General features: G+C 48.1%; 4 protein-coding genes across 4 annotated transcripts; 1 reads left to right on the top strand and 3 right to left on the bottom strand.

Moving 5' to 3' along the window:
* Nucleotides 1-7: 7 nt before the first annotated feature.
* F5147DRAFT_322834 (uncharacterized protein) lies at nucleotides 8-549 on the bottom strand. The gene is made up of 3 exons (XM_041429219.1): nucleotides 297-549; nucleotides 111-245; nucleotides 8-55 (listed from the first exon to the last, which is right to left on the bottom strand). The coding sequence occupies exons 1-2, from the start codon at nucleotides 503-505 to the stop codon at nucleotides 194-196; spliced, it is 261 nt and encodes an 86-aa protein (XP_041284141.1). The 5' UTR covers nucleotides 506-549; the 3' UTR covers nucleotides 8-55; nucleotides 111-193.
* Nucleotides 550-1,879: 1,330 nt separating this feature from the next.
* F5147DRAFT_738269 (Glyoxalase/Bleomycin resistance protein/Dihydroxybiphenyl dioxygenase) lies at nucleotides 1,880-3,131 on the bottom strand. Its single transcript, XM_041439445.1, has 6 exons — nucleotides 2,899-3,131; nucleotides 2,784-2,843; nucleotides 2,704-2,728; nucleotides 2,542-2,646; nucleotides 2,266-2,488; nucleotides 1,880-2,211 (listed from the first exon to the last, which is right to left on the bottom strand). Exons 1-6 carry the CDS (start codon nucleotides 3,019-3,021, stop codon nucleotides 2,172-2,174), a joined length of 576 nt encoding a protein of 191 aa, XP_041284140.1. The 5' UTR covers nucleotides 3,022-3,131; the 3' UTR covers nucleotides 1,880-2,171.
* A 76-nt stretch (nucleotides 3,132-3,207) lies between these two features.
* Nucleotides 3,208-5,028, bottom strand: F5147DRAFT_842730 (methyltransferase domain-containing protein). The gene is made up of 6 exons (XM_041444426.1): nucleotides 4,495-5,028; nucleotides 4,401-4,432; nucleotides 4,202-4,333; nucleotides 4,061-4,149; nucleotides 3,596-4,006; nucleotides 3,208-3,545 (listed from the first exon to the last, which is right to left on the bottom strand). The coding sequence occupies exons 1-6, from the start codon at nucleotides 4,737-4,739 to the stop codon at nucleotides 3,474-3,476; spliced, it is 981 nt and encodes a 326-aa protein (XP_041284139.1). The 5' UTR covers nucleotides 4,740-5,028; the 3' UTR covers nucleotides 3,208-3,473.
* A 1,409-nt stretch (nucleotides 5,029-6,437) lies between these two features.
* On the top strand, nucleotides 6,438-8,117 carry F5147DRAFT_738264 (ribosomal protein S2, flavodoxin-like domain-containing protein). Its single transcript, XM_041439444.1, has 4 exons — nucleotides 6,438-6,590; nucleotides 6,754-6,896; nucleotides 6,977-7,615; nucleotides 7,669-8,117. Exons 2-4 carry the CDS (start codon nucleotides 6,761-6,763, stop codon nucleotides 7,773-7,775), a joined length of 882 nt encoding a protein of 293 aa, XP_041284138.1. The 5' UTR covers nucleotides 6,438-6,590; nucleotides 6,754-6,760; the 3' UTR covers nucleotides 7,776-8,117.
* Nucleotides 8,118-13,197: the final 5,080 nt, after the last annotated feature.

Here is a 13,197-nt window from a genome sequence, read left to right as displayed (position 1 = left end):
TAGGTGTACGCCGGAACTGGTTGTTGACCCAAGCCACGGGGTGGCCGGCAAACGTCTAGGTCATCGGTGTTAATGCACAAATAAATTTATACGTGAACATCACCACAGACAATGTTAGCAATGGTGTCGATTCCATAGAAAATAAGGAGTGTCTTTCCGGACGTGTTACTCTGGTAAGTTTGAGTGAATGGAGTCAAGTCCGCGGTGTACGTCCAGTTGTCGTTGATGACCAATCTTTCTGTGAACTCGCGACGAATGAACGACAGAATAATTGATTGATACGTTGCACAACATACCGTGATACCAAGCAATGGGTCATCAATGATACCAGCCTCGAAAAGATCAAGGTGAGCCTGTGAGGGTAGGAGCCGGGTATGACAATAGAACAATTCTTGTTCTTGATCGTCCACTGTAGCTCAGAGAGGGCAAAGACATGTGCAACAGCGAGTGTTGACGCAAGGAGCGTCCAAGAACAGAGCCCATTATGCAAGCGATTGGGGCACATCGAAATGTTATGGCTTTTACATAGTACTATTGAATCTAGATTCTAGCACCACATCAACATTGACAACAATTTGATCATAAAAACCATGCCGACATGTGTCACTTGGTGTTGACATGCTCCAAATAAGGCAGTCACACAATTGAGTGTTGGCAGTTGCAGTTTCGAGTCTTCGACCGCAACCCCCGTGTACTTTGTCTTATTTCAACGTTCTTCTATCACCGCAGCTGCTTCCTTTCCAACAGCTTCATTCGAATGTGTTTATTCGGTAGCCCCCGAGGGAGATTGGTTTTGCAGTAGTTGCCTCCTGTACATTTTTCCCGAGCGGGTACCTCTTGATTCAGCACACACTAAAAACAAGCCGTCCTACTATCTCCTTCAGAACTATCTGACCCTATCACGAGAGTCACAAACAATGCGTTTCTCCTCTGCAACTATCCTCGCCGTCGTTGCTACATCTCTGCCACGCCTGTCGACACTGGTGCAGAGGACCTTCGGCCTACAAATTGCAGGAAAGACATTAACATGACGCGAGTATCCTGGATTTTGATGACATGACACACCTGCACGGCGGGTAGTGTGGTTTGAGGCCAAATCGATACTGCCAATTTGCAGTGGCCATCCGCGAGGTCAAATTAGCCGGTATAAAGTTTACACATCTCTCTGTCATATTTTCATCTCGATCTATCGTTCCCCTTCGAACTTGCATTTCGCACCAAGTTCTTGTTGCGCAGTCAATTGAACTTACAGGAATGAATCATGTTTCCGCTTTCACATCGGTGCAGCATGGCCTTTGGCACTGACGTACGAGTTACTGGTGATTTGTAGAGTTGATCAACGCACTGTCAGGAAAACGTGGTAGAGTGGAGTAATTTTCGTTCGATTGGGGAGTGCTAGATAAGGACACAGTGAATACCATTACCGTGTAGATCAGCCTACGACGCAGCGTCAGTGACTCTTACTCCTGCTGAATCGCCATAGACGATCGACTGCCAACTGATTCAATGCATTATGATCGCGGTGGCAGGTGCTCACGTACAGGACACTGCAGACATGCCGCCTGACCACTTCGTTCAAGTGCCAGGCTGGCTCAATCACTTCACCTGAAGGTATCGGACGGAGTCCCGTGGCAAATTGCATTTTGGACCTTGGTCGCTACGATCCTCCTACCGACAGTAACATGCGCCCAACCCTATGCAACCAGAATTTCTCAGAATTCCGCCAGCGAGCCTTGGCGACAATGAGTCGAGTTTCTGACCAAGTTGGAGCCGAGGGAGGCAATGATTGATGCAGCTTAGAAGATGCATTCGCAGGATTCTTTACTAGTATCCCGTGCTCTGATACTCACGTTCCTCAGATGCTGATGGGCCTTATCGAGGGAGCATGATCGATGATGATTCTGGAATCTACTAGGTACTGTCAGGGGCGTAGTCGTGAGCCTTCAAATTTCAGGTTCGAAACTCCTTGTCCGCCCAGCGGTCTTGGACAAGCAGAGTCGAACACCGCACTGTGATGAGTTGCCTTTGGATACTTATCGATCGCCGATAGTATGCAACTCCAAGGCGTGATTTGAAAGTCTATGGACACATACTTTCAAGATGAGTGCTAGGGATACAACTTGAATTTATCAACTCGACTACCAGTGCTTCAATTCGTCCAACAGCGTTCTCTACAAGCTCAAGGACTGAGGAACAACCTCCACCCAGTAGCTAAGGCATCACAGTGAGCGAAACGATGTCAAGGACATCAGTAGAAAAACACACCCATCGGGATCCAAGATGAAGGCAATGTGCCTCATCTTACCATCGGTGAGACGCTTCTTGAAGGGAACCCCGAGGCTTTCAAAACGTGCACATGCCTCCTCGATATTGTTCACGGTGATAGCGATGTGGCCAAAACCCCTACCAGGTTCGGAATTGCCATTGGCATAGCCTTGGAAGTTTGGGTCGGACTCGGTGCCGTGGTTGTGAGTGAGCTCGAGGATGCCTGATACATATGTGCATGTGAGATAACGCCTGATAGGAGGCAAGTTTACTTACCCTCGCGGTTGAAACGAGCTTTAGCCTTCTGCTCAGCTGGGAGCGAGGCGATCCCGTCGTAATTATAGGCAAGGAAGTAAAGGGTGAAGTCACCCATGTTTTGCTCTGTTGCATATGTTCCGTGGTATACTCATCGACACGAGGATGTGAAGTCCATCTCACCAGAAACAAGGTCCATGCCGAGGGTCTCGACAAGTAGTACTTAGTTAATCCGGCTGCACTATCATAGCAGGATAGCTTACATCCATGTAGAAAGGTAAGGACAACTTCGGGTCCTTGATACGAATCATGGTGTGGTTAAACTACGATATCTCGAGTTAGTTTTCATCCTACTAATAAAGGGTTACATTGCCTCACCTTGAAGCTCTCTGTCGCAGCGGTGCGAGGCATGGTGGCTAGAGTCGTGGAGTGGAAAGTGCGTTGAAGAGTAGGAGCCCGTCTGGCTTGGAAGGCGTTCAGAAGAAAGCGGTTCAGACTCATCACGATTAAATACGAGAAAGGGGATCGTCTGACTAAGTCACAAGGCCGGAAGTTGGCCTATTTTATATGTATTTTGTTCCGCAAGGCGAACGCGGTCCCCGACTCGGAACTGGGATTCCGTCACTAAACTTGTCGATTGTTAATTTAGTCGCATCATGGATTTCACTAAATCAGGGCATTTGCTTAGGGGTATATCAGGAAGGCACCAGCACTAACGTTACTGCGAGGTAAATCTTGGGCTTGATGGCTTCATTTGATATACATAGTAACAAACGAGTGGTCTCTGGATCCGTTTGAGGCTAAGGCACCTGCAGTAAGGGAAAAACGGAGTAAATATCGACGTAATTGATATTGTCCATGATCAGGAGCAATAAATGTTTAATACAGTATAAAGGAGCGATGCAACATGTCCGATTTTGATAAATAAAGAATCCGTCCGACCTGCAGACTTTTTAGCCGGATCGCGGAGAGGAGGGCTGGTTGGACACCAGCTCATGATCACCGCGAATATTAATGAAAGAATACTGAAAGCGCCTCAGTACAGATACACTGATATCGACGTAACAATACACACCTCTATAAGGTCTGGACGAACGCCTCTGACAAGGTTTACGTAGACAAGATTTGGCTCAGAGAAGAATGGCCTCAAGCCAGCAGCTTCCAGCTTTTCCCACCACCCGAGGAACTTCGGGAAGTCGTTCCAAGCACTGCCCGGGAACACGTGCACTTCAAGCTGAAGTTGGCCAAAAGGGAGCGGTTCACCATGGAAAGAGTCGATGAACGTTGACAATGAATCAAATTCATTGCCCTCGATGTCAACTTTGAGGATATCGATGAAATCGTGTCCATTCCGGTCCATGAGAGTACGAAGAGTATACATTTTTGGGTCGTCAGCTGCGCTGTGCTTGTCTTCAGGCCCGAGTGCGTACGAGAAAAAGTGAGAGCGTGATTTCAAATCCCTATCTTGTTCAATCTCAGGACCGAACTGCATAACGGGTACGTCAATTCAAGTAGACTAACGCTGAGAGAACAAACTTACGGAACGGACGCTGAAATCGTAGCCATAAACCTGACAACCAGGCGCCGCTTTCATAAGATCCGCTTCGAAAGACGACTCGCCATTAACCCCTAATCAGTAATCAGTAATCATTATGATCCGATGGGCGAAAAATCATCGCACCGAAAGAATAGATATTGCATTGGCGTTTTGGAGCTATGCGTTCTAGTCCACAGACCCATTTACCTCCATCACCCATGATCCCAATACGCTCGACACGATGAGGGCATCTAAATGACGGCAGAAAGAAGTCCCCTGCGAACACGATGACATATGAGCCCTAGCTCCACCGCCACGTGCTTCTATGAGCGGAATTACTCACAGAGCGTGTAAAACTCGCCATGCGAGGGGAATCTGTCAAGGGGCGAATATAAATTGACTGTCGTCAGAGTCCCATGAGATATTTGCGAACTCACGGGTCAACCTTTTCCGGTGTTGGTCCCCATTTTTTAATGAGCTGCTGTCGTCGCTGCACGATTTCTTCATAATGCGTCTCTTCCAGCGCAAAGACCTCTGCAAGCGCGGCGTCCCCAGATTTGCTGAAGGCCATCGAGCGGACTGAGCTAAAAGATGCCGAGTCACTCGCAAACATGACCAACGAAATGAAAATTAATATGAGAAGGGCGACCGTAAATCGGGGGTGGCGTGCATAGAGTACCATGATGGTGTTGAAACCGAGAAACTTGAAGGAGTGTCGCGTGGAAGGGTACTATATAGATTCAAATTGTACAGCCACAGGCAGGTAATCACCCGGATTCCTGGCGTTGCTGCCAAGACTCAGTTACTATTGGTGTGGAGCTCACACTGTCACTAGGTCGTGTGAGCCTTGCGGCTGGCCAGCCTCCAGTCATAACTTGGAGTACGTTTATCCCAGTGAGCTAGAAACATGGAACTACAGTGACACTCGACTACCTCTTAATGACAAATTTCAACATGCCAGCATAAATGGTTTACCCAGAATATGGACTGTGTACCAAGTGAAGTTTACTCATGAAGAGACTGGTGCCAGATTGCAATCACTCCAAGACTCATCTTCGGAACATACTCAGGCTTAGATTAGATCTTAGGTTGCCGCAGCTCGGTTCTGCGGATCGAACCGAACTACTTGTTGTTCGGGTTCGGGATCGACAGAATCGTGAACCTGTTCCAACCATAATCGATCACAAGACAAATGAATGTATGTTACGAGCTACAAGCCTCTCGGTTAAATATTTGGTAACATACAGTTGTATATGAAGTACCAATACGCTGGCACCTGGTAAATTTGTCTCCCTCTCACATGATGGACCAGTGTGCGGCCAGTGTCGACAATTCACTCCAAGATGCCTGCAATAGAATATAGTTATTCACCTACACAAAAAATTGACTTACCTTCAATTACTTCTCCATCTTCGACGTTATGTTTGCTTTGCCTCCCTCAATAGGACTATTGCACGCTCACTGTGAATTTCTTAGATTTGATGCTATTCGCCACCCAATGAGTCGTATCGCACTTCAATTTTTGCCTATTCGAGGGTCTTCCATATGGTGTGAACGCTCACAGACACGAAACGGTTCGCTCGCCTTCAAGTTCTCCCGAAGAACTTGAGTAACATCCAAACTGTCAAGGACACTCACGAGAAGGAGTGGAGGCATCAAAAGACGAAGTGGGCTGCTCGGCAGACTGCACAGAACAGGCGCTTGATGGATGATGCAACGCGGGAAGCGCAGAAGCATAATTCAAAATAGTAATTTCGAAGTTGCAAACTGAACACAACTGCATAGAACGGTCCATCACTGAACCGATAGTCTAGGACCGGGTCCAGAACTGCATGCCTAGCTAAGGTTCGAGTTCAAGTTCAGGTAAGATGTGCCCAAACCGGACCTGAACCGGAATACGGCGACTTTAAGACTGTCCGCTTCCAGTGAGAAAGTGGCCAACCGGAGTCAGACAAAAACCAACGTGTTTCCGGGAAGTTGACCTTCATCCGGATATATCGCTAACCTCCTAAGAGAAAACCTTTTTCGTTGAACCTGTGCATGGTTGGCGAGGGTAACGGTGGTGATAGTACTCACCTCATCTTATAAGGGTTTCTCTCGCGAAGTGACAGAAATGATGGGTCCTGACCAGTCGGTTGTGACTCCTGACGTGGACACTGATCGGCTTACATGCGCTATAACACTTCAGAATGATTGACGCGTGTCGTTTGTAAAAATCCGACACTGGGTCTTGAAGATACAATGTTCGTCAAGGTCCTCGTAGGCTCGAGGAGTATCCTTTTACGTCCGAGTTGACCACCATAAGACTAGACTCGACGTTGAAAACGATGAAACGTAGTTCGTGGAAAAGCAGCGACAGGATTCAACAAGTGACCAATAACACGGCGTGGGAAGAATGCGGTAGTTACCGAGCGGACTGTCCAAACATACTACCTCTAAACACTGTCGAGGGAGCATAGCGAGCTCAAAGGAATCGAAAGCCCTCAGCCAAACGTCGTAGCAAGTCGACGTCCAGCACAAAACTACGATTACGGTATGTTTGAACATCTCATCGTTCTAATTTGCGCAGTTTTCATTGGCGGATCGGGTGGATTGACTATGTAGAAGGTGGATGGATGTATTGGTGGAATATACGGGCTATATAGGAAATCATCTCAAACGACGAACATTATACTGATCTCTACTACTGTGTCCAGGCCCATCATGTCGTCAAAACTTCCCTCCGTCCTCAGCGCAACTGACGAGGAAATTCAACTCCTCCTGGCAGCGCAATGTCACATCGGCACAAAAAACTGCGATAAGCAGATGGAGCCTTATGTTTGGAAGCGCCGCGTTGACGGTTAGTCCGCCCTCAAAGTCATGTTCACGCCTCTCATGCACAAATTCCATTTACGCTGTCTTGAATTCTTGTGCGCACAGGCATTCACATTCTTAACATTGGCAAGACCTGGGAGAAGCTTGTCTTTGCCGCACGAGTGATCGCCGCTGTCGAGAACCCCAACGACGTCTGTGTCATCTCTGCTCGCCCCTACGGACACCGTGCAGTCCTCAAGTTTGCTGCCAACACTGGTGCACAAGCCATTGCCGGCCGTTTCACCCCCGGTTCCTTCACGAACTACATCACCCGCTCTTTCAAAGAGCCCCGTCTCATTGTCGTCACCGATCCTCGCGTTGACCACCAGGCGATTCGCGAGGCATCGTATGTTAACATCCCCGTCATTGCTCTTTGCGACACGGATGCACCTCTCAAGTTCGTTGACGTTGCCATCCCCACGAACAACAAGACTCGTCATTCGATTGGTTTGATTTGGTGGTTGCTCGCACGGGAGGTGTTGAGGCTCCGTGGGACGATCCCTCGCACTCCTGATGGGTGGAATGTGATGGTTGACATGTTCTTCTACCGCGACCCTGAAGAAGTGGAGAGGCAACAACAGGAGGAAGCACAGGCTAAGCTTGCCGCTGCCGAGCCAGAGGCCCAGGGTGGCCTGTCGGAGTGGGATGCCCCATCCGCGCCTCAGCCAGGCTCGATCAACCCTGCTCTTGTCGCCCAAGACGGTGGTGAGTACAGGTGCCGTGCCGGGATGATACCTACATTTACCAATGTGTTTCAGGTGCTCTCGACTGGGCAGCAGATGCTGCACCTACCACCGATTGGTCAGCGGAGCCTGCTTCAGGTGGATGGGGAGCAGAACCCACCACTACTAGCGGGTGGGATTAGGCGTCGTACGCGATATAATTCTCGATGTGCATGTTTTGCTTCCTCTCCATTTACATTGTCTGCGACTTTTGACATGCAAAATATGACATCATGGTCTCTCTCCCTTATGTGCTCGGGTGGTGTATATGATCATCATATTTTAAGCGTGAATTTCACCCCAATGCTCATGGTTTTATGGTATCAATGAGTTTCTAGGTGTTCACATTCGCATATCCGCTGTGTTATGTGCTTCGCAAGAGCAAAACCGTTATATTGAGGCTGGATAAGTAGTTGTACCTGCAATCCCTGATACCTATGTTATTTTCGTTCAAACTTCACAGAATTGGATGCATTTGCAGTTACGCCCCCAGGTCCGAAAAAAGGAGATTTCCTATAGGGCGAGCTTCGTTAAATTTTGCGATTCCTGAACATCCTTATATCTCAGAAAATCAAATAAAGTTAATGATATGCATATACATGTGTACAGAAAATTCGTATGATACGAATAGAAATCCATCAGACAGACGCTCGACTCGCTGGCTCCGGTTCACTAAACTGCAAGCAGTCGCGCGAAGCACAGAACCAAACGTCCTCGAAACCCCACGTAAACGCGAAGCTATGTTCTCTGTCGAACGAGAGAGCGCTATTGTCATCGAGTGGATTTGAAGAATGTGGCATGTGTAAACATGCGAGACTCGAGTTAGTTTCTATAAAATAGATCCTAGCTGAGTATGTTCTAAGGAATTCATTATTTGCGTGCAAGGTTTATATATCTTTTTGGCCTGGCCCGTGCGCGACACTCTCACGGCTCCTGAAAGTTATGTGTTGACTTGACGTGATACTTCGCATTAACCTCATGCGTGGCATTGCGTGCATTGTGCAACTCCTTCACTTATTCATCGACCAGCAGCAATTAGTCGTGATTTTTCTTACAATACTCTGACGTGAGGGTAGCTGACTGCCTGATTCTAGTCAACTTAGTATGGGGCATACAACTTGAAGTCGGTTTCGTGGTGCAATTGTATTATTTACTTCATCTACAGACTACAGACACGATGATTTATATAGTGGTGAAAATAGCCTCAATGACAGCTTAAGACTGTTCTTTTACCCAACTGCACGCAGCGAGGACACCATCCGAACGTGCCTGTGACGCGCGCGGATGCTGAGCGCTGAATGGGCTCGGAGGGCGGGATCGAAATATTCTGTTCCCAGCACACTTGCGTGCACCTCTATCCCGTTTCGCGACCACTACAACGCCGTCCTTTAGGACGGACTGGTCCCCTCTGCTCCTCTTCGATTACTACGTGAGGCTTTGCTCCGATTCAATAAGTATTACCTACTGTCTATTTGTCCGTATGACCGGTTTCAGTCCGATCTTCCCGACTGTTCCACGATGTTACCATTATTTTCGGCAGTCGTCCTCGTGGCACTATTCAATGAAATGCCGACATCACTATGATGCGCACAACCGAGATGACCGTCATGTCGGGGACTTATCTCCGCTGTACACGGTAAACAGTGATTTTTTTTGCCACGTCCTGCATAATGCACAGTGCAGCCTGCCATGTGAATTTAAATTAGTCTCCATAAGCAGAAGTCGTACGTTCCTTCATTCTTGTGTTTTGAATTCAGCATTTCTTCAGTGATCCCTCCTTCAAAAGTACACGGTCACACATCTCGTTGCCTTTGACGTACTGAATGCAAGCATCATCAGCTGTTCCTGGCTGGTACCAGGGATCCTTGATGAGTTGTTTTGTTTTAGAGTCTGTTCGGCCACCAATATTTGCGCCAGTTTACGCAGGTTTAGAATCTATATTTTGCTTTCATAATCATAGGACCGTGCTGGTCACAGTGTGACCAACCTTATTAATCAATCAATACTAAGTAGTAGGCATGCCCGTTACCCGTCTACAATCTATCCATCATCGCAACTCTTACAGGATGTCTCGGGGCAGAAAAAGTGCCCGTGGTGGTGCAGAGCTAACGGAAGCGAGAGATCGGTGTGTGTGGACGGAAGCAGACGAAACCATCCTCATCCAGTATGTCACCACCAACCGCTCACAAGGTGGTGATGGTATGAACTTTGATCACACGTTTTGGGTTGCTGCTGCCGCTGAAATGGAAAAACACCCCTGCTCGGGTGCAAGCAAAACAGCGGTAGCATGTCAATCAAAATGGGGGCGGGTATGTACTACTACTATATCAGCCTTGGTACCCTCACTAATGATCGAGTTTCAGCTCCGTGGTACATTCAACGTCGTCGACAAAGTGGCCAACGCTTCCGGACTATCTTACAGCATGGAACACGGAGCTTCGATCACTCCAGAGTCCGAAAACATGTGGACCGACTTTGTGAAGGTAAAGTGATTTTAATTCGCATCAAACTACTACGACAATGCTAATTACTATGAATCAATAGAAAAATCCAAAGGCCAAAGGCCTCCGGGACAAGGGTTGGAAGCACTATGAGGCGCTGAAAGGTCTCATACCTGTCAAGCCAGGTAACAACAACTCGTTCTTTGCCACCATCGCGACACCACCTCCCATCATTCCTTCGCCTTCTTCTAGCAGCGCAGTCACCCCCCTTTCCTTTGACGAGGTCCATATGATGGACCTTGGAGATGCGCTCGATGGGATCGAGTTCCCCGGCTCTATTTCAGGCGGCCAGCGCGCAACCCCCCTCACCCCAGAGAGCCTCCCTCCATTCGACGCTGCACAGCAACCCTCCCTTGAGTCGGTCCGTGTTAGTGCGCCATCATCAACAGCTTCCGGTAAACGGAAGCTGATTGATGATGACGAAAGTACGCTTGATATCGTTACCCGCCCCCCACATTCAACGAAATCGGGAGACTCGGCAAAGTCTGCACGCCTGACGATGCCTGTGGCCATCCAGCATATGGGAACTAATATTGGCGGTCTTAACACGACGTTAGAGCGCGCGGCCAATGCTCTTGAGGCCAACACCTCCAACACCTTGGCGCGATCAGTAGATCCCATCCCTTTGCGCAGGCAGAAGGCGGTGAAAAAGTTGCAGAGTGAGGGTCTAGAGGACGTACAACTACTCAATATCTTGAATAAATTTCAGGCCGACATCGCTATCATTGATATTTATCTCGCTATTGAGGTAGATAGTCTTCGGCGGTTGTTTTTAGAGCAGCATTCAAAGTAGCATTACATGTATTCTTGTCGTGTCGTGTTCTCTTGTATTGTACTTGTAGTAGCAAAGCAATATCACTATTTCTATGGATCATAGTCATCGATAAGGGTCCGGTCTTGATCTGACAACAATGTCATCATTTGACGGAGATACTTTGGATCATAGTCATCGATGAGGGTCCGGTCTTAATCTGACAACAATGTCATCATTTGACGGAGATACTTTGGATCATAGTCATCGATGAGGGTCCGAATGGCTATGGTATTAACGCGACTACAGTACTAGTGGTTCTATGATTGCCTGCTCCCCCCTCTGAATCCTTTCCCTGTTGTAGGCCTCCCACATCTCACTAGCAATCTGGTCACGACGGAGGCTCGCACGAGTGCGTGCGTGCTCAGTAGGAGGACCGTTAGCAAGGTTTCCAGTGTCAGTGAGAATGTGCGCATCTAACACATTACGATAGTCCATCATGTCGTTTGGATCGTGAACTCGAATAACGTTGTGCACGAGACACAAGGCAGGAGGAATGCGCGCTTGAATGTCCATTTTGTACTCTGGCGGGAGGAGAAGGATACGAAATCGGCGCTTGATGACACCAAAAATGCGCTCAACAGCATTTCGAAGCATTGCATGACGCAAATTGAAAAGTTCTTTGCGATTACGAGGCCTATGTAATGATGTGAACATAAGTATGAATGGTACTAGCAGAACGCATCATACAAAGTATTAGCACGACCCCACTCTGCAAGATGATAACGCACGCCCCGAAACGGGACCAGAAGCTCATCGCACGAGCCAAATCCAGCGTCCGCAAGATAATACTTTCCCTCAGGGATATTGAAATCGGTAGTACGAGCATCGTGATAGACACGAGCATCTGCAGCTGACCCCTCCCAACCGCTCAACATGTAGGTAAACGAAAGGTTGAATGAACATGCCGCGAGGCAGTTTTGAGAGAAGTTCCCCTTGCGATCCCGAGCGGCATGCCGATCTTCACCAAAAGGATGGCATGCGATGTGTGTACCGTCAATGGCTCCGATAGCGTCAACAAAGAACGGGAAGAACTTCGGGTTTTTCGTGATTTCGGGGGGAGGAGGGCTATCTACGTCGGGCAGGCGGACGTATGTCGTATATATTGGTGGCGAGGAGAATGCGAAAAGAACCTGTTTAAAATACCTGAAAGAACATAAGCTTGATACCAGGACAGCAACAATATACTTACTTTGATATTGTTTCATTGGACCGCTGAAAGCGTTCACCAAGATGGCGAATCGAGAGACCCGTGACAGACGCATAGAGAAATATAGCAAGCTGCTCTTCTAGCAGTACATGCCTGGAATCTCTGCATCCTGCTTGCCGAAGGAGATTGATGAGCACATAGAAAACGTGCTTGTGGACCCCGAGCTCGCATCTGATGCGTTCAGGGTGTCCAGTGAGAAGTTCGGTGACCCATGCAGTCCCCGACAAAGCGGAGGTATGATACGGCTCTTTGTCGTAGTAGGTGTTTGAGTAAGCTTCGAGCGCGGTAGTTGTTGCGTTGAGGACTGTAATGACCGTGCGCATAGCATGCATGGCCATCTGCATGATGCATGCCAGATACTTCTTATCACTCTCCTCTGCATCGTTGTCCATATCCTCTGCCTCCACAAGGTCGTATTCGTCCTCGTTAGCGTCCTCGTCGTAATCAGGATCAAGAGGCATTGTATTGATAGTAGGACAAGGCATACGGTAAGCGTTATCGGAGCGTGACATCTTGTTCAAGCTCCGACGATTAGCAAAGCCAGAACCAAATTCTAACTTGCGCAAATAATGGTGGCCGAACAGACTCTTAGCAAACTGATAGCGATCTTGTCAAACACGTACAAATATCAGTCGCCGTCATTCCGAGTCGGTGGGTGAACCGAGTGCATACTAACAGATGCTGACGCTGTTCCTCAGGCAATGTTATGAGATGAATTTTGGACCGATGCGCTGGTAATTCTGCATAGATCATTGTCATATATTTTACGCTATGAAGTTGCTATTTTCTGGAACCTCATAGATCGCCGCATACTGTGGTCGAACGGCTTCGAACGGCCGTCCTTTCTCGAAACCAAATTGCAATAACCGAGGACCGCTTCCCTGGTACAGAGTCACACGTACCGCAAGATCGCAATTGATGCCAGTCTTCATATTTGCAACCACATATATTGGCCGTTTGGCTCCCAACGCAACAACCTCTGAATTCTGGTTTCACTCATATGTTGGAAACGCTATAAGATGTCACCACGATTACAATTCCAC

The sequence above is a fragment of the Suillus discolor genome (assembly GCF_016758755.1).
Source record: "Suillus discolor strain FC423 chromosome Unknown F5147scaffold_534, whole genome shotgun sequence".
Taxonomy (NCBI): Eukaryota; Fungi; Basidiomycota; class Agaricomycetes; order Boletales; family Suillaceae; genus Suillus; species Suillus discolor.
Note: the sequence above shows the minus strand (reverse complement) of the source record. Positions and strands in the feature narration are given on the sequence as shown.